This window comes from Sceloporus undulatus, chromosome 3 (assembly GCF_019175285.1).
Source record: "Sceloporus undulatus isolate JIND9_A2432 ecotype Alabama chromosome 3, SceUnd_v1.1, whole genome shotgun sequence".
Taxonomy (NCBI): domain Eukaryota; kingdom Metazoa; phylum Chordata; class Lepidosauria; order Squamata; family Phrynosomatidae; genus Sceloporus; species Sceloporus undulatus.
Window position 1 is genome coordinate 156845691 of NC_056524.1, and position 20551 is coordinate 156866241.

Here is a 20551-nt window from a genome sequence, read left to right on the forward strand (position 1 = left end):
CGGTCCATCCATCTATCTATCTGTCAAATAGTAGCACATGCTTTCGGATTGTCCCAGTGCGGTTCCAGAACAGAGCTTGAGGAAAGTTACTTTTTTGAACTGTAGCTTTCAGTATCCTCCCAAAGTATTTTTTTCCAACCTGTAGACCAAAAGAGCACCGGAGAGAACATAGTCCCTTGTCATGCTTTACATGAAGAAAGTTCAGATTCAGTCCCTGACTTTTCCAGGTAGCCTGATCTGGTAACAAATGGTGGGAAACAAGCTATGTTCAATTAGAGGAGAATAAAGGGCTAGGTGAGCAAATAGTCTAAACCTGGTAAAAGAGCCTTTTCGGTTGTATTGGGAAGTAGCAGCAGGTTTGCTTCTTTATTAGGTAGTTGGAAGGAGGCCTGTGTGCATGCTTGTTTTTCAGACTACTGTGAAAACTTTGAATTTTTCAAAAAGTATAATGCACCTGTGTTATATGCTGGCATGCTTTACGCAGCTTTCAGCATTTGCTGAAAGCTGTGCGGGGAGGAAGGGGTGGCGCGTCCCATTGGGTGTAATGGGGTGGGTGCCCATGGCGTGTGTGCACCACCACGTGCACAAGCCCCATTTGTTTAAATGGGGCTCGAGCATATGCGGAATTTGCTTTATGTGGGGGAGTCCTGAACAGACCCCCTGCGTAAAGCAAGGGCGCACTGTACTAGCATATAAGGCCGCACTTCAGACTCTAAACAAAGCACAAGCATTGCCTTTCTTTCTGTAATGAAGCACACTTTCTTAAAGCTGTATTGTTGTGTGTTTTCAAGTCGTTTCTGACTTATAGCAAGCCTAAAGCGAACCTATCATAGGGGGTTCTGAGGCTGAGACTATATGAATTGCCCAGGATCACCCAGTGGGTTTCCATAGCCTAGTGGAAGTCAAACCTTAGTCTCCACAGTCCTAGTCCAGCACTCAAACCAATGGCTCCCAAATCTAGGAAATGTTAATACAGTAGGCAAGAATGGTCTACCAGCAAAGTGATGAAAGGGCATTGAAGGGTCATGTCCAGGTTAAAATATCCTGTGGGAACAAACTAGCATCTAATTGACATAAGAAGAATGAATTCAGGGCATTGTACTGTGGCTTTACCAAGGGCACAGTAATGGTGCTTCAGTCATAATGGCCTGTTGTAACTTGTTTGCCATCTCAAAGTAGCATGCCTAAATGTTACAGGTTTTTTTATTCTGAGTCCACTCAAGCATTTCTCTTGTGAAAATCTTTAAATGTTTCCCTCCTCTGGCTTTGTGCTGTGGAACAACAAATGGGCTGAAATGGAGCCCAGCTGTGTTAATTGTTAACTCTACATAAGCTCCCTTTGCAGAGGCAGGGGGTAAAACACAACCTCATGTGGTGGAAATGAAAACAAATGAAGACTGATTTCCTCAGTGGGGAAATCCATATCTGTTTTTGTTAGAAGTGGAATAAAATGGTGATCAGTCCTGATGCGGGATGCAAAATTGTTCAGAAATTCAGTATGAAGGTCATACTTTATTCTCCTTTCACTACTGCCTTGATTTTATCATTTTCTTTTGAACAGGGGTGGGCAGCGATGGAATCCCAACTCTGCCCCAGAGCTTGTTTTCAGTATTTTGGAAAGCAATGTTGTCATCACTGTTTGTCCATTAGGAACTGAGTAATAAGCCCATCCTGTCATTAGACTGTGTGGGGCAGCTGATGCTAGGGATGAGAGACTGGAACACAGGGTGGTGAATGTCACGATCAGCCTGCCTTTACCTCTAAACTAGCCTTTTGTATGCTGGCACAGCAATTAAAGTGGAATCATAGCACTATCATTGTGTAGTGTGACAGGGCCCAAACAGGGTATCTATGCTATGCATAGCTATTTGATGCTTCTAATTGCTATGGCTCCATCGTATAGAATCTTAGGATGTGTAGTTTGATGCCATACCTAAAATTCTCTTCTAGACAGCTCTAGTCCACTACCTTGAAATAAAGCTGTTGAACAAAGAGGTCTAAACACCTCACCATACTACGGATCCCAGGATTCCATAGCAAGTTAGAGTAGTATCATACTGCTATAACTATGTAGACTGAATGTATTCAAGAAGTCAGTTTCCAGTCTGGTTGCCTGTTGTATATGGAACTAGGGTATATCATCATGTCCTTTGGCTCAGACCTTATAACTACAGATCCATGTTTTTTCCTACCCAAGAATCAGATGAGAGAAATGTACGAGGAAGAACCTTTATTCTTTCTCTTCCCACACATACTCTATGGAGCCAAACGACACTATGATTCTTTTTAATTGCTATGGCAACATCCCATGGGGGTTTGCAGTTTGGTGAGGCATGAAATTAATTCTGGCTGAGAATTATGAATGTACCCCAGCACTATAGCACTATCATAGTATAGGTACTATTTTGGCTCTTTGAAGTCAAGAGGACAGTGGACTCAAATGGTAGTTTGGGAGATGGCTACCACCTTGCAAAGATTTCCCTTGCCCTTTAGTCCTGTTGATTACAAGAAAAAAGGGTTAGTGAGGGCATGCTGGCATAGCCTCAGCTAATGCAATATTTTACCTGGTTTCAATGAGCTGTTATTACTAATGTAGACCCATACATGCATATTAGTGGGGGCAGAACTAATGCTTAGAATTATTATTATTAACCTTTATTTATATAGCACTGTAAATTGTAGAAGTACAATAACATCTGCAATCCACAAAATAGTGACACCTTTCTTGAACCAACCAAAATGCACGAAATACATGATGGAAGCTCTCAAAGCTCCACTGGCTTCTTCATCAGGAATAGGTTGCAGAGATCATACAAAAAAAGAAGAAGAATATTATGATGTTAGAGTCACAAGTCCACATTTTATCAGGATAGGTTTTTGTTGTTGTTGTTCTCTGTTAAGTTGGTATGGAGGGATATCCATGTAGGCAGAGGTCATTCCTCCCTTTTAGGTCTGGGAAACAAAGAATCTTAAGTCTAAAAAATAAAATTAAAATCTATAGGAGGGGTGTGGCAAGGTAGTCTTAATGCTGAACATAAAAAAAAATTGACCATGGAAGATCTACAAGAATTCATCCTAGAGACAATGAGAAAATTAAAATAGTCAAAGAACTCTCATACCTTGGTACAAATACTGATCAGAGTGGAGATTGCAGCCAAGAAATCAGAAGACTAGGAATGGGAAGGGCAGCTGTGAAAGAACTGGATAAGATTACAAAATGTAAAGACATAAATCTGAACACTAAAGTGAGGATTGTCCAAGGTATTGTATTCCCCATCGCCATGTACAGATTTGAACAGTGAAAAAAAGTGGATAGGAAGAAAATCGACTCATTTAAGATATGATGCTGGAGGAGAGTGCTGAGATCACCATGGATGGGAAAGAAGCCAAACAAATGGATTCTGGGACAGATCAAGCCAGAACTCTCTCTGGAAGCCAATTGACTAAACTGAGGCTGTTGTACTTTGGCCTCATCATGAGGAAAAATTAATCGTTAGAAAATACAATGATGGTAAGAAAAGTAGAATGCATCAGAAAGAGAGAAAGACCACACTCCAGATGGTTAGACTCGATCAAAAAGACCAGAGGCCTGAACCTGCAGAACCTGAGCAGAAAGTTAGAGAACAGAGAGTCTTTTGGAGATGTCTCATATATAGGGTTGCCATGAGTCAAAGTTGACTTGAGGGTAGTTAATAACAACAAAGCAAAACAGAAAGATACTTTTTTATTTGAGATCCAGGCTGCTTCTGTTCTTTGGAGACTACCCTCCCACTTCTTAGGCAGAGAATATTGATTTTCTCAAGAAGGTTGCTCTTTAAAGGTGTACAGACACAGGGGTAGCCTCTATGACTCTTAACACCATCATTCTCTTTCCTCTGCATGCTCTTTAGCTCTTTTTGCCTGATGTGGATGCCTATAAGGTTTGAAAGTTTGTGCATTGAATATTTTGTTTGGCTTAATAAAGATGTTACCACAATATGGCTCCTGAGAAGACAGTTAGTTACAATTATAATTTGACACAGACACTCTGTAATTAGTTGCAGGATTTTTAAAGGCATCTCTTGACTTGTTATTCAAAAGTAACTAGAACATGTACCTTTCAGATACCTTAAAAATAAACTTCAAAATGTTACAGGCTGCTGGCCTGTGATAAAAAAAACACATGCACCTAAGTTTTAAGCTCCCACTCCCATCACAACTATAAGCTTAAAAAAAAAGTTGCATGTTACTTTAAATATTGAGGTGGAACTGAGTTGGAGTGTGTGTGTGCCATTTTGTCTGTGTTGGTGACTTTGTCTTCAGCCTATTGATGTATTACTTTTGCATATGCCATCCTCAGGTATTCAGAGGTTTCCAGGGGTGCTGTTTTAAAGCAATAATTTCTGTCTAGGGCGAGAGAAGATTCTTCATCATGCTGGAACTCTTTTCTGGATATCTTTCCTGCTTTCTCTCTCCTCCACTTTAAAAGAAGATAGAATGATAGTCATAATAAATATAGATAAGGTATTCCCTAGTCCTTTTCGGGTGTCTTTCTTTGGAACAGAAAATATTTTTTGAGACAGTCTTCCAAATTCAGCTGCTGCACTATGTGCAGTCCTTATAAACCTGTCAGTTTTATTTTCAAGCCCTGTTCGAGTACATGGAATTTTCTCCTTTTCACTGCTGTTGCATATACCACATTGATGGTTTGCTTGAACTCCTTGTGTCAGGATCTGAGTGTCTCAGCTTGCATGTCATAGTTTTCAGCTTGCTTGTCTTCTTAGGTAACAGAGACTAGCTTTGTTTACCTACAACATTTATCACAGTATGTATACTGGATGATGGGATATGTTGTTACAGTTAATAGCTAAATTTGCTCCCCACAATCCTTAGGTGGTTAACAAGCAGATTTGAAGGGAGTAGACACTGAGCTGGAAGTGTCAAGATCAGTCCCATGAGAACAGCTGGTATGGAGTGGAAGGAGGGCAGAGAAAGCTTAAGGAACTTGTAAAACTACAAATCTCAGGATTCCTTAAGATGGGGCTACATCACTTAAAGGGGTGTCAAATTGCATTATAACTACAGTGTAGATGCACCCTAGGTAGTCACTTCTAGCTGTCAGTGTGTCTGTGGCTAGAATTTGGTTTTAGAAGAGTGGGTATTGCTTTATAACTGCTTTTAATCCTTTCCTCCCTAAAGGCAGTAGCAGTTATAAAAACATCATCTGGAGATATTGCTATCATGTATGTGTTTTCGTACCAGATATCTTGGATCCAGTGTTTCGTGCTGATACATCTTGCCCCATTACATTAGTAAAACATGGTGTGCTTATTCTCTCATAGTGTAATTGTTTCTGGGTGGGAGGAGATACTGAGGCAATGCTTGCTAGCAAATAATAGATCTCTTCTTCTTTTCTCAGTTAGCTGGAGTTGCCTTCCTAGGAGCTGGTCTTTGGGCCTGGAGTGAAAAGGTAAGACAGCAGTGACTATTTGAAATATTGCATAGAATTGAGTTTCTTCTTGAGAAAGTGTGAATGGTCTCCCTCCCTCCTTCTTTCAACACACATACACTCACTTGTTCTCTGGATCAGCAGAATGCCTGTAAATAAATTCTAAACTATGCACTTTTCTGGGTCTATGCCTATTTTTATAAATTAGTTCAAAACCAGTTTCCCACTCAGGTGATGCCAAGAGTTTTGCTCTACAATCCTATGCTGTCTACTCAGAAATGAAACGTACTGAATTCAGTCGACTCAGGTCCAAAACACACTGCAGGAATAATCCCGTTTGGGACAGCTCTAACTGCCCTGGCTCAATGTTAGGGAATTCTGGCAAATGTAGTTTAGTGAGACATTTAGCCTTCTTTGTCAGAGATCTCTGATGCCAAAACAAACTACAATTCCCACAATCCTCTAGCATCAAGCCTGGGCAGTTAAAGTGGTCTCAAACTGAATTATTTATACAATTACAATTACCTAGGAGTGAGTCCTATTGAATTTGGCTGGACTTAGCTCTGAGGAGATATATAGGGATGTACTGCCAAGCCATATTCAAGCATTTAGTAGCAATAGGAAAGCCATGCTTGATTTCGCTCTGGATAATATCCTCAGTATATGTTTATTTTGCATGTCTTGGCTGTTCCAAGAGAGGCATGGAGAAAGTCGCTACTCTCCCATTCTGTTTCATAATGATGATGATGATATCAGTAGCTAGTGGTCTGGATTCTCTAGTCACTTGAAGGATTCATTATACCATGCTCAGGATTGTCTGGTGGAAGCTAAATTAAATTTGAAGATGCTCTTGCACTTATGCAGACATGAGAATTGTGGCAGAAGCTATTGATTAGTAATGCAGCATTGAGCAGATGTGGCTGCAAATGGTTTGCAGACTAGCAGTATTGCCTCAGCTGCTGCTGCCGAATAACCACAGGAGACCGTGCTGGAGGAAAGGCCACAACTTTATTAAGCAAACCATTGGTAGGGTTGGCACAAAGCATGAGGTCAGGATCTGCGAAATCAAACAACCCCACGTTTGTCTGATTAACCACAACCTGGCACCCACCAGGCATTGGGATGACCTAGGGGCTAAGGCACACCGTATGACCGCATCTCTGCCATGCGTTCACATATTCGCTAAGCCCCTTGTCACCGGGAGGCGCTCTCGCATTATGGCCCCCGCAATGGCCATACGCCTGCCCTATTCGCCCCTGGGTCCCAACTGACTCCCAAACCAGAGCTCCGTAGCCCTGGTACCACACCGTGCAGATCCTGGCCTATGCTGCCGCCCCAAAGTTGTGACAAAAAACCCAAACCCAAGCGGTGGGTGGGTGGGAGAAGGCTCAGCTCCTCCTCCCTTCCTGCTTGGCTCCTAACCATCCGGAGCCAAGCGCCAACTGAGGGCCGGGGCTGGCAGCACGGCCTATATAGGCCTAAGCCCCGCCGTCAGTACCACCTGACCAGGAGACTCCTCCTCCAGGCCCGCAGAACCAATCATCTGCCCTGGAGGACCGGAACTCCCGGTCACCGAGCCCAGCTCCCAGAGCGTCGCGGGGCAGAAGGGCCTCCCCTTCGCCCCGCGCACCAATAGGGAGCTGGGGCAAGCCCCAGAGCACTCTGGGGCTTGTAGCCGTTCGCTGCGTCTAGCGGCAAAGCGGTCAGCCCGCCGAGTCGGGCAACCGCTTTTTTTCCTTCTACACACTTGGCTTTGGACCCAACAATGCATGTACATGCTTTAAAATGTTATTCCTTTTGCACAAATCTGAGCATTTAACATCCTATCTGTATCCATGTCTCCACTTCCAGCTTCTTTTTTGAATTGATAAGATTTTCTATCTCTCTGCTGTTTTGATAGCTGGCAGTATGAGTTTTAAAAGGAAACCCAAGGCTGATGCCAAGTGTATGTTTCTGATAAATAGCATTCCTGTGAAGTAGCTTATCTTTGGTTGTCTGGAACAATTTTTAAGATACTTAACCACCGGCTCTTATTTTTTTAATTCTTCATCTTATTTCAAAGCACTATAGCAGCCAACTTGAAGGTATGTGTGTATACAGAGTATATCTTTCCTCCACATTTAAAAAATATTATTCTGAAGGCATGTGTCTGAATGGAGCTACTCAAAACATATAGGAACACTTTTGGAAATGTAAATGACCAAATAAGCTCTTGGTGCATTTTGAGTTTAGTGATATGTAGTAGCATCGAAATCTGCCCTGAGATGAAGCTGGCTAGTTCCTTTGTCTCAGATATAGGAAACTGCGAATCCTGTTGTACTCGCCATACCCAAGCCAATATCTTCCAGCCATGTTGAATTACAATTCCCACATAACACAAAAAGGCAGTAGACAGACCTCCCTCCCTCACTCTGCAATGCTTAAAGAACACTGAACTGCAAATAATTAGAAAAACATGACTATATAATAATATACTAGATAAACCAATGATTCTCAGATGGTGAGGTGGGTTGCTCAAGTGGGGTTGCGAGATTTGAGGAGCTGATCCCTCTTTCTGCTTCTCTTCTTAAACTGTTTTTATGTGTAAAATTTACACAATGTTGAGTTAAATATTGAATTTACTTAAATAAAACTGTGCTAATTTTAATAATGTTATTTCCTTATAACATGTTAAAATATGAATATGCGTGAATGTGTGAATGAAAATATGCACACTAAATTAGCAAAATATTTCTATTCATACATTATATCAAGTGGGTTGGGGAGTGATGTCAACATGTAGAAGTTGGGAGGGGGGAGGTCCCAGGGGTAAAACATTTGAGTACCACTGAGATAAACACTGAGTATCTGAATGTGTGCAAAACATGGACAGGGATTGATACAAAGGCAATAAATACCAAATTAAATGCAGTATGAGAGTAATCATTGTGTTACAAAAACATAAATGTGGAATGATAAACTAAATGCACTGTAAGCACTGAACATCAAATCATTTGTAAAATATGGATAAGGTACAGTGCTGGTAAAGATCAAAATATACACGAGGAATAAATAGGTACTGTATAAGGAATAGGCATTCTCATTTATCTCATGTTTCAAAATATTTTCCTCAGTAAACTACCCTTTACACTGCTGATTGAAAAACTTGCCGGCTCTTTTAAAACATTAAATATTGTGGGTAAAGAGTTGGGAAATAGTTGTTGTCAAGATCTTTAAAAATATGTGAATCCTCTAAAATGCGAAGGATCATCTTTGGTTTATCTATCTAGCTCATCATTACATAAGTCATGTTTTTTAAAAAAATTACATAAGGCTGCAATTTTGTGATCTTTAAGCATTTTGTTTTGGACTACAGTTCCCATCATCCTGCCCAGCATGGCTATGATGGCTGAAGTTGGAGGAAGTTTTGATAAATCACATGAGGAAGGTACTAGATTATGAAAACCGGAGTAAAGTCAAACAGAAATAAAAGTCAGGCTACTTCTCTCCAGCACATGAATGCCATCTAGTGGAGGAGGCCTGTTTTGACTAAAAAGCCCCCAGATGGGCTGCAAATTGAATCTTTTCTGGACCTTTTTACCATGACAAATTCAGGTCTGACAGTAAGCCGATGCCTGTGCTGATTCACCATACAAGTTACTTGCATGGTCCACATATTTCCAAACATATTGATTACAGTTACATTTTAGGTGTCTACATATATATACTTGAATGTGTTGCTGCAAATCTGGCTTCTGATTGCAACATTCATTCTCATGCATTTTCCAAGCACATTTCTGAAGCCATAAGAATTAGACGTTTGCTTTATGTGTCACATTTATTTTTAAAGAAAGATGAGCTGATGCTCCCAGATACTCTTATCTACTTGCCTTAAGATCAGTATTTCTATGAAAGTTTGACATTATAGATTTTGAGTAGTGTTTGAAGTATATGGAACCATACTGGGGGATATGATGTTTTATAAATGGAGCAGGTTCTCATTCTTTGTCCTTTTTCTTTTAGGGGGTCTTATCAGACTTATCCAAAATGACCCGTCTCCATGGCTTTGACCCTGTGGTCCTTATCTTGTTTGTTGGAGGGATAATGTTTGTTCTGGGATTTGCTGGCTGTGTAGGAGCTCTGCGGGAGAACATCTGTCTTCTGAAATTTGTAAGTAGTTGGACTGTGTCATGTTTATTTTATGTGTGACATCTGCTGCTTTCGTGGGTGGGATGAAGGTGGGGTTGTGATACAGTAAGAACAAAAAGACAAACCAGAAGTACAAGTCTATGCACACATTAGGTTAGATATTGGGCCTATTGTTTGGTAATGTATTAAATTCCAAGCTTGAATACAAAGGAGTATGAGTTGTACTTCCCAGAAATTGGATTCTAGAATTTGGTGCTAATTAATCATGAGTTACTGAGACAAAAGCTCTGGAGAACTGCACAAAACAAACGAACATCATTTTCTTTCATAGCTCAGATAAACCTGCTCTGTGAGTTACTATTGAAGAGTTACCTCTATTTTTGAGCTTGCATCTTTGAAAAGATTTAATTTTCTCTATCTAGTTCTCTTATTTCTCTGTTAGGTGTACTGAATTATGGCATGTGTCTCAGTGCATTTCATAGATTCTTACAATGGAAGAATATACAGTTTTTCTTTTGTAGGGTTCGGTGGCTATGTGTGTCTGCTCTGTAAAGCTTTTTTTCTGTCTTGTTTTTCTTAACTCAGGGTTGTCCCTAGCATTAGGCTGAGGGAGGTGCCTATTTAAGGCTGGGGGTTCTTGGGACAGCTGGCTATTATTCCAGGTAGCAAAATGCCTTGGGTCAGGCCACTTCAGGCTTATATTTGGTAAGCTCTGCATCAGGGGTGGGAATAGTGTGGCTTTCCAGATGTTGTTGACCAGCAACTCCCAGCATTACTTACCATTGGCTATGCTGGCTAGAAATGTTGGGAGCTGCACTCCAGCAGCAGCTGGAGGATTATATGATTCCCATCCCTGATTTACATAATGAAAATCCTTATTTGCATACTTCATTGGTTTGCCAACCTGTGAGCATCAGGACGCCCATTTCCTATTGTGCCATCTGTCAAGGAACCTGGCTGTGTTGTAGAGGCAGATGTTAAGATGTCTATGAGAAACTAATCAGATACATGCACACTGAGTTTGCCTCGAAATGTACCATATGCTCTAAAAATCCTGTATAAAGGAAGAGAAAATCAGCAGAGGTTAAAAAAGCTGTCTTTGAAAGAAAATTGATTGCAGCCAGTGAAGAACTCTTGGGAAGCTCTCAAGAAACCCCCAGAGCCCCCTGGAATATGTTTGGAAAACATCTGGCCAAGCTCTTCCTCTCACCTTAATTGATTGTACATCTCTCTCTGCCCACACTTCCTTGTCCCTGTTTTGCAGTTCTGTGGCACAATTGTATTAATTTTTCTCATGGAGTTGGCGGTGGCTGTTCTAGCATTCTTGTTCCAAGACTGGGTGAGGGACCGAGTGGAGACATTCTTCAAGAACAATATTAGATCTTACCGAGATGACATTGACCTGCAGAACATCATAGATTCCCTACAGAAAATGGTAAGCTGTTTTGATAAATGGTTCTTGATGTGCACAGTGGTTGTTAAAAATGTGAAACAAGTTGTGCCTTGTGTTCCTTTTTTGTATTATTTTTGAATAAGAGGAGCATGGAAACGGATGAGTGAGAAGGAAGTTAATACTGGATACGTGACCAAAGCTCATAGGATACAGCCTTACATCAGATTGGATTGTTGCACCTTGCCTATTTGTGTTTTGTAAACCTTTTGTTTCAGCCTGAGGCAGAGATTGGCAACCCTTGGCCCTTGGTGCCGTTTCATATGGTTTTCTGCCTAATTTCAAAAAGTCTTTGTAAATAATTTGTTCAGATTTTTGGCAAAAGCAGTTTGTCACCCCTGCCCTGACAGCCAGTGAGATGGAAAGGAAAACCAGTAGAGACAGAGGAGAGAAAAATAGGGGCAAAGAAATCGCTAGAAAACTATTGCTCTTCAATCCTGTGCCATTTGTTGGATTCTCTAAAACTGCTCATGGAAGGCAGAAGAAAGTTTCAAACTTTTTGTGTCCGGCAATGGATTGGCTATGTAAATAGGGTGTAATTCTTGTATAAATGAAATCAGGGGTCAGGAACGTGTGACCCTCCAAATGTTGTTTGGCCATAGCTTCCATAAGGTGTACTGAGCTTGTAGACAGTGGTTAGGATCATGGGAGTTGCACTTAAATAAAATATGTAGGCCTCACTTTCCCCACCCTGCTTCAAAATAACAGTTACAGCTATAGCCAAGCTACATGATCAGTTTCCTATTTGTTTCTTTGTTGTTCTGCACATTAAAAACTAGCATGTCTAGCAAGAGGTTGCAGTTGAGAACTGTTGTCCTTACATGCTACATTTTTTGGTGTACAGTGTGCCCGTGTTATACGCGGCTTTCAACATACGCTGACAGCCACCAGGGAGCCCAAGGGAGCACACGAGGCGCAAGGGGCAGTGCATCCCATTAAGAGTAATGAGGGGTGCACCCATGGCACACGTGCTGCTGCAGCACCACACCGCCGTGCACCATGTCATGCACAAGCCCCATTATTTTCAATGGGGCTCAAGCATGCACATTTTTTTAACTCGGTGTGTGTGTGTGTGTGTGTGTGTGTGTGTGTCTGGAATGGATCCCTCGTGTAAAAGAAGGGCGCACTGTACAAGCTACTGCTTACATGTAGAGAGCATTCAGATATTGGTTAACCTCCCCAGCAATCTAGACCTCAGCAACAGATATGTTACTTGATCTTCTGTCACTATGCTTAGTTTCTTGGTAGGTAGATCTTCCAGGATAAGTTAAAAGAAAAAAGAGTCCTGAGCGGCTCTTTAAAAAGAGGTTACGGGGCAGCATTTTGTTAGTGACTTGCATGCACATAAGTGTGGCTTATGAGTATCCTTGTCTCATTTTGTATGGGTTGCAGGGGGCGATTCTCTAGCACTTAGCTAAACTTCCCCCCAACAACTGTCAGGCTCCAGAAGTGGATGCAATTGATGCTGCTTATCAGTGAAAAGGGGAAAGTGGAGGTGGCAATTTAGACAATAAAGATGTGGCTGGCCTGGTCTCAAGAGAGGAAGGAAAAGGAGGGTGCATGCCATCTATGAACATACCCTTGTTTCTTCCCTCTTTTCAGTTGAAGCCAATGGCTTCTTCATCTTCTGAACTGTCCCCCATCTCACTCCATTTCCCTCTGGTAAGCAGTAGGAGCAGAATCCCCTCTCACTTCTTGACAGCTCTGGAGTCAAAGGGAGAACACAGGACAGAACATTATCCTATAGGATTTCATCCACTGAATTTCTCTTGGTGAAGATGCTCATATAGAAATGTGCAGGGGACTATATTGCTGCAGCTGTTGTCTTTGGTCTGGTTCTACAGCTTTTAAAAATACTACCTCTTCTTGTTTTTGTTGTAGTATAGCCTTTCCTCCCTTATGCAGCTGCATTAGCCTAACCAAATAAAGCAGTAACAGAGCAGGAATTTGTGTCTTAATTATGCTGAAAATACCAGATGTTTTTCTTACCAAGGGTAGCCCTCCAGATCTTGTTGGACTGTACATTCCAGCAGCCCTAGTGAGCTTAGCCAGTGGTGAGGAATGTTGAGAGTTGCAGTCCAAAAAATACTGGAGGGCTAAATGTTGCCTGACTCTGATCTAGCCCATCAAACCTAGCATTAAACAGGAGCAGTTTTTGTAGCTCTTGTTTTTAACAACACTGATGTAGTTAGACCTCATTTTGGGAAGGAGTTGCGTGCATTGAATACTTCTGGGCATTACTTTCGTAACAAGGAATGATTTTATCTCTTTTACAGAATCAGTGTTGTGGTGCCCAGGATCCCAATGACTGGGACCTTAACATTTACTTCAACTGCAGTAGCTCAAGCAAAAGTCGTGAGAGGTGTGGGGTCCCTTTTTCCTGTTGTGTCCAAGATCCTGCAGTGAGTTATTTCCTGTCTTCTTTGCTCTATATTAATATTGGAGATTGGGAAGGGAAATGTTTCCTGAACAGTTTATATGAATGTGTCCGTGAGCGATTGAAAGAGAAGGGAAAAAATATTTGTAAAACACCTTCTCAAACCATGAACGTGTAATACTCTCTACAAGACTTTTCATCCTCTCTTCCTGTGTTTAAAAACAAGAGTTTAGAAATCCCATCATGCTTAACAAGCTATATTAAAAATTTCTCCTGTTCTTTTTTTTTTTTTTTTTAGCAAAGTGTTGTGAATACACAATGTGGCTATGATGTCAGAAATATGGTGAGTATTTTAGGTATTGCTGTGTTTCTATTTTTTTTCCTTTTTTTTCCTCCCACTCCAAGCCCACATCCTAGTTTTGCTTTCCCACAGATCCCACTTGAGATCAACGGTTCTCAACCGTTGATCTTCCAGTTGGTTTGGACTTTGGCTCCCAGAATTCTAGTCAATATGGTCAGTGCACAGGAATTCTGAAAGTTGAAGTCCCAAGCATCTGAAGATTGAAAAGTTGAGGATCACTGTTTTAAACACAATGTCTTCTAAAACTCAGTCACTAAAGAGATGACTGCAGTGAGACTTCTAGTGGTTGAGGCCAAAGTTTCTTCATGTTATAGTGAACAGAACCAGGTAATAAAACTTGCAGAATACATTTCAGGAAGAAATTATTTCACTTGTATAGGCGGGTGAATCTTTGGTTTTGGTGCAGACGTTAAACTGTTCTTAGCACAGTCATGCCTCTAGCAGATGGTTGTTATGTGCCTTCAATTCCTTTCTTGTCTTATGGTGACCATACAGCAAATCTATGGGGTTTTCTTTGCAAGATTTGTTCTGAGGAATTTTGCCCTTGCCTTCCTTTGAGGCTGAAAGAAAGTGACCTGTACAAGATCACCCAGTTGGATTTCATGGCCAAGTGTGGATTTGAATCCTGGTCTCTAGAGTTATAGTCTAATATTCAAACCACAATATCATGCTGGCTCTTCTTTAGCAATGAATTCCCATTTATGCTATTTGAATTAATTGCTCTGACATCAAACAAGCAGCAAAAACAATATACACGTGTGTAATAGTTGCTTTTATTTTTCTAGTCGGTGTCTTTATGGGATGAACGAATCTATACCAAAGGCTGCATCCCAGCACTGGAAGCATGGTTGCCACGGAATATTTACATTGTGGCAGGAATTTTTGTAGCAATTTCATTATTGCAGGTGAGTGGCCCATTGATATGGCAAGTCCTTATACCAGTGATGGCGAACCTATGGCATGCGTGCCAGAGGTGGCACTCAGAGCCCTCTCTGTGGGCACCTATGCTGTCTCCCTAGCACAGAGTTTGCCAGAGTTTCTTACTAGAAAGCCAGAGGGACATGGCACTTTGCAATAAATAAGTGGGGTCTGGGTTGCAATTTGGGCACTCGGTCTGTAAAAGGTTCACCATCACTGCCTTATACACTAGGGCTCTTTCACACATTTAGCATGCTAAGATTCTACTTCAGCTATCATGGTTCCATCCAGTGGAATTCTGGGATTTTCAGTTTGGGGGTGGCATTTAGAATTCTTACCCAGAGAACTGTAGTGCCTTAAATGAACAATCCCAGAATTCCACAGTATTCAACCGTGACAGTTGACTGTCATTATTTAGAGTATTAAAGTTGATGGTTGTTTCATTAGAATTGTGCGTAGAGCAGAATTTTAAGTGAGATTTGGGGGATTCTCCTGGTTGTAACATGCAGTGTAATTTTCAGCATGCATGTACTATATTTCATCCTGTCCCAGCCCTTGGAATTTGCTCCCATTCTGGTGGATTCTGACACAAAGCAACACATATAGATCAGTACTTGTCACAAAAAAGCTCATGATTGAGTTGTACTTATCCTGACTTCTGGTCTGAAGCCCTTGCAAAAGGTTCCTGATGAGTTCTGTGAGATTCCACCTTGTCTTCTGGAATTTCAAAGATGGTGGTGGGAGTAGGGATCACTTTGTGGCTCCCAGATGGTTGTATGTTTCTAACTCAGCACTTCAAATTGTTTCATTTTGTTTCTTGTGCCAAAATTTAGCTCAAAATAATTTGGTAAAGCCTCTCTGTTTGGAAAGGACATTTAAGACTTCCAAACCGAAAATAAAGATACTGTATGGTGAATTAATGCTGTAAACTAGAATTTACAAGTGAGGTCCAAAACACACTGCAGAAATAATCCATTTGAGACTACTTTAACTTCCCTGGCTCAATGCTAGGGAATTCTGGGAACTATAGTTTTGTGAGACATTTAGCCTGCTCTGTCAGAGAGCTCTGGTGCTACAATATACTCCAATTCCCAGGATTCCTGAGCACTAAGCCAGGACATTTAAAGCAGTATCAAAGTGGATGATTTCTGCAGTGTGTTTTGGACTTGTTTGCATGTGAGAAGGGCTTGCAAAGCTGATTAAGGAGTCAAAGTGCAAGTCTGCTGCTTTCCTCCCATGAACCAGGAGCAGAATGTATTTATAAGCAGGGAATATGGATCACGAAAACTCCTAACAAATTTAGGTTAAAATCTGTAGCCAGTATATGTATCCAGTTGAGTTCTCTCCTCCAGTTTACTAAGGAGACATGACGGGGACAAATTACTTTATAAATACCAGTCATGCACATAATCATCGATAACTTCCCACCCCCACAACAGTGATATTGGGGAATGAGGCCCCTTTCCTGTTAAGGAAGACCCATAAAACATGTCCTGCTTTTGCTCTGTACTATTATAGAGCTTCTTTTTTCATATCTGGACAAACCCGAATTTGCAAGCTTTGTTTAAATTCGAAAGTACTTCAAATCACCTTTAATTCCCATTTTCCAATGGGATCTCCCCTAATGTGATAAACTCCATACAGACAGACACAGAGAGAGGGATGGAGGGAAAGGGGGATTTATTGGTTATATATCAGTAAAGCAATAGCTGATTAGCCACCCTGACTATATTGTTTTGTTCCCTACTGAGTCAAGAAGATTGTTCAGAGACATGTTTTTATATGCATTGTGTGGAGAAAGAGGGACTCAAAATAATGCGTGTAAAAATTCCCTCTGAAGGATCTTCTTTAGGGGGTCCCTCTTTTCTCTCACACATACATATCCTAGTGAAGATTTATGTAATTGCTAATGCCTTCTGAGGAGAATAGAGAAAATAGAATAATAAATTTGTAGTACGTTGGAATGGGAAAACACTTCCTTTCGAAGTTAAGCATTGGCATCTTAATGCAGTTGTAAAAGTGTTCCAATCTGAAATGATTGTTCATGTTTCTCTGTGGATTAAGCACAACAAACTGCTTTGGACCTGCATCACTGAAAATTCATACTTAGGTCTTTATTTTTTAAAACCAGTGCTAAATAGTTTTTGCATATGAATTCTGTAATATCTCAGCAAAACTTCAAATGCACAAGGCAGAATTTATCTCTTCATTGTTGTTATAGGAAGAGCACCAAACTGTGGAGCAATTTATCTTTTCTAAATGGCCCTTGTTTTTTCACACAAACATTTTTTTCTTTGTTAGATATTTGGGATTTTCCTGGCCAGGACGCTGATTTCTGATATTGAAGCTGTGAAGGCAGGCTTCCGTTTCTGAAGATAAAAACAGATTGTCTGAAAAGACAAACTGATTCTCGTGACTCTTCATCATCACAGCAAAAAGAGAGGAAAGGAAATGAAACCTGAGAGCTAGAAATGGCTTGATGCATCTAGAACCTAAAGCCATACTATTTCTTTTTTAAAACAATGTCTAGCTGGATGCTATCCTGCTTAGTTAGAAGCAAGAACCAGGAAATCCTGCTCTTCTCACCCACCTCATGAATTGTTTTACAATTTTGATCTCTTGAAGAGAATTTTGTGTATCTACAGCCTTTTGTACCCAGAGGTGAAGACTCAAGTGTGCAACAGTGGACACTGCTAGAAACCCCTGCCCTAAAATGATTACTATCTATGTCTTAGTTCTCCTTTTACAGTAGTGACAAATTAGAATGGTTGCATTTCCAATGTTGATCAATGCCCAGAGGAAAGTCCCATGATGCCAAATGTTTACATCCTGGGGACCGGTGTGGTATACATGAAAGATCTTTGATACTTAAAAAAACTTGTTCAGGGAATATTGTGCCTCTTGGCAAACTGAAGCATTCACTGTGTGAGCTTTTTAAATGGGAGCCATATTTATACAGATGGGAGGGCCTTCTAAAGTTGCCCGAAGTCTTAATGTGGGACCTTACCGTTGTAGAAAGACTGAGTTCCTCTTATTTTGACCAGATCTAATGTATCCATTTCAGGTGTTAGGGATCAGAAGAGAATCCTGGAGATTTTTCTAAATGACTTCCATTATACTGAAAATCCTCACCTGTGTGGATTTATGAAGTAGTAGTGATATTCAGTAGCATTCGATCACAGACCTGTTTGGAAAGGTCAAAGCTGGATGCTCCTGTACTGCCTATTAGACCTTTGTGATATAGCATTATTTATAGATGTTTGAACAACAAAAAATGTTACTCTTGTTATTCTTACGATTTTTCTTAACACTGTTGCCTATAATACTCATTTCTAAAACCATTTATCTGCGGGACTGAAAAGTTGCTTGTTTTACTAGGTATGTGGAAGCAAACTAGTCCATTTACTCTTGTTTTGTTCTTTTTGTGGCAGTATCTTTACAGAAATTAGAAACCTTTGAACGTGGGGTGTACAGCTTTTGCAGATCAGGGGGATATCTTTCTCCTCTAAGCCTACTGAGATCTGTATCCTACTAGGTGGTCATATGTTGCCAGGGTGTGGCAGCACCGGCAAAAAATAAGCAACCTCATCCCCTTTGGTGGCAAAAGATAGCAATTTTCCTTTAATCTAAAGCACAAAAGAGCTCTTGTTTCCAAGCTTTACAACAGTTCCAGGAGTTTTTCCTTATTTTGAGGGGAAATGGCTGGTTTTGGCTATAACTATGCCACTAAATTTTAGTGGCACTGGGCAGATTTGGAGAGAAGGGGATGGGAAAGTTCCCCCAAAAGGGAGCAATGAGCCAGGTGCTTGTTACTTTAAACCTCACGATGGAAATTTGTCTGTTATGTATATAATAAAGTCTCCTATTTATATGCAAGTTATGGGATGCATTGAAGGTTCAGTGGCATTTGGATGATGCAAGGCTCTTTTAAGAAAAAGAAAGTTAAATAATTTTGACATCATATGTGTGCACTAGCATGTATATGTGCCTGGACCTGGGCTTGTCCTGTTGCGTGGCCTGTATCAGAATACAGCTCTAGAGCAATCCTGCAGAGTTTGTGGCCCATTAGCTGTGCAGACTGCCAACCACCAACAATTTGATATTTTGTGCTTTTGCTGTGTACCAGAGACTGCTAAAAAAGAACTGCGGGAGACATACCTTGCAGACTACTGTACCTAGCTGGCAGACTGCATTCTGCTCGGTGGAGTATAAATTGGGCAGTTATCTTCTACAGCGAGTTTGGGAATTGGGCAACTCTGAGATATTGATGGACTACAAGTCCTAGCATTCCTCACCATTGACTGTTGTGGCTTGGGCTGCTAGGAATTGCAGTTTACCAATATCTGAAGGTCCAGATGATTACAAGCTCTTCTCTAGAGTCTTTCAGAAACCAGTTGTGTTTTACTGAAAGTGGAGAAAGTGTTGCATTTCCCCTTTGAAAGCAGGGTTGACTTTGGCCTTGTGGGGGAATATAATCTTTCTTTCATACTCATTGTTTTAGAGTGACCCTCATTTAAATGGATGGCTTGTGCCTTCAGATTTTTGGACCATCCTTTAGGTTGTTCCTGTTTAGCTGCCTCTTTAGAACATAGCTTTGGACAATGGAGTCACCAATGTGTTTCAGGGACCATTAGAATAGCTCTGCATTGGGCTTCTTCCTAACAAGATAAGAATGATGTAGCCAAGGTTGCAGTCCTATGCACACTAATCTGGCATTAAATCTTACTGAATACAGGGGGATTTATTTCTGAGTAGAGACACAGAGGATTGCACTGAAGTGGAAGCACTTGGAATCTCTTAAAGTGAATGGGTTTTTAAATGTGCTTAACTCTTGCTAGATTGTCACTACTTTTCATATTGCTTTATTTTTCAGGGACTTTAAGCTTTCCTACATTGTCTAAATGCACATTAAAAAGTTTGTATTTGTGTACTTTTGTATCTTTTTGTGTGTGAAATAAGCAATCGGAATACATATATATATAGTGTATATGATTCTCTTGTTCAAAGTGGAGCAGTTCTCTGTGAGAAATGCTGTGCTATATTGTTGTATAGAAAACTGGTTTGAAAACAAAAGAAACCTTGCAGTTTTATGAGCTTGTATTTATGGTCTGATGAAGCGATTGTGTCAAGATCTGAAACTGAGCCTCTAGTGATTTGCTGATGGAAAGAAAAAACTATTCCTACAATACTGGAGATGCTTATTGTGAGATATGAGCAACTTTTTTGTGTCAGCCATTATGTTTTCTGGTTATTTTTGGCCAAGGAAGGACACAGAACAGACACCTTGTCTGCCAGAAGATTAACCTCCTTCCTGAATACAATAGACATGGACAAGTGTGTCTAGTACTGGGTTTTATTTGTAAGATATGCTGAAGGTGTGAAAAACCTTTTCCTGTCGAAGGGCATGTCTATTTAGGAATAAGCTATTGGAGGCACATGCTGGAAGGTACATACACACACAAATAGATCTTACTTGTTCTCTCTGCCACCTCATTTCTGCCACTTACATTCTCAGTACAGTGGTACCTCGGGATACGAAATGATCGGGTTACGAAATTTCCGGGATACGAAAAAGTTGGATTGGCAAAAACTGTTTCGGGTTACGAAATATTTTTCGGGTTACGAAATTCATTTCGGCGCGAAATTCAAATGCTGCAAAGTGCAGCTATAGGCTTTCCAGTGCTAACGGAAAGCCTTTTCGGGTTACGAAATTTTCGGGTTACGAAAGGAATGGCGGAACGAATTAATTTCGTAACCCGAGGCACCACTGTAATTTGCATGTGGTCTTTGAGACTCAGGTTCACCACCCTGATCTACTGGCAAGATCTCTCTCCAGGTATGTGTAATGATTTCTCTCAACTCAAATAATTTCAACTCGTTCCACAGACT

General features: G+C 40.8%; 1 protein-coding gene across 1 annotated transcript in view; it reads left to right on the top strand.

Annotated features, from left to right (window-relative positions):
* TSPAN14 (tetraspanin 14) overlaps nt 1-19592 on the top strand; it is a 45188-nt gene extending 25596 nt beyond the window's left edge. Inside the window, exons 3-9 of the mRNA XM_042458970.1 lie at nt 5399-5449; nt 9431-9577; nt 10821-10991; nt 13283-13408; nt 13682-13726; nt 14530-14649; nt 16964-19592. Of these exons, the coding sequence (XP_042314904.1) occupies nt 5399-5449; nt 9431-9577; nt 10821-10991; nt 13283-13408; nt 13682-13726; nt 14530-14649; nt 16964-17035 (732 nt within the window). The 3' untranslated portion in view covers nt 17036-19592. The remainder of the gene's footprint in view (nt 1-5398; nt 5450-9430; nt 9578-10820; nt 10992-13282; nt 13409-13681; nt 13727-14529; nt 14650-16963) is intronic.
* The last annotated feature ends 959 nt before the right edge of the window (nt 19593-20551 follow it).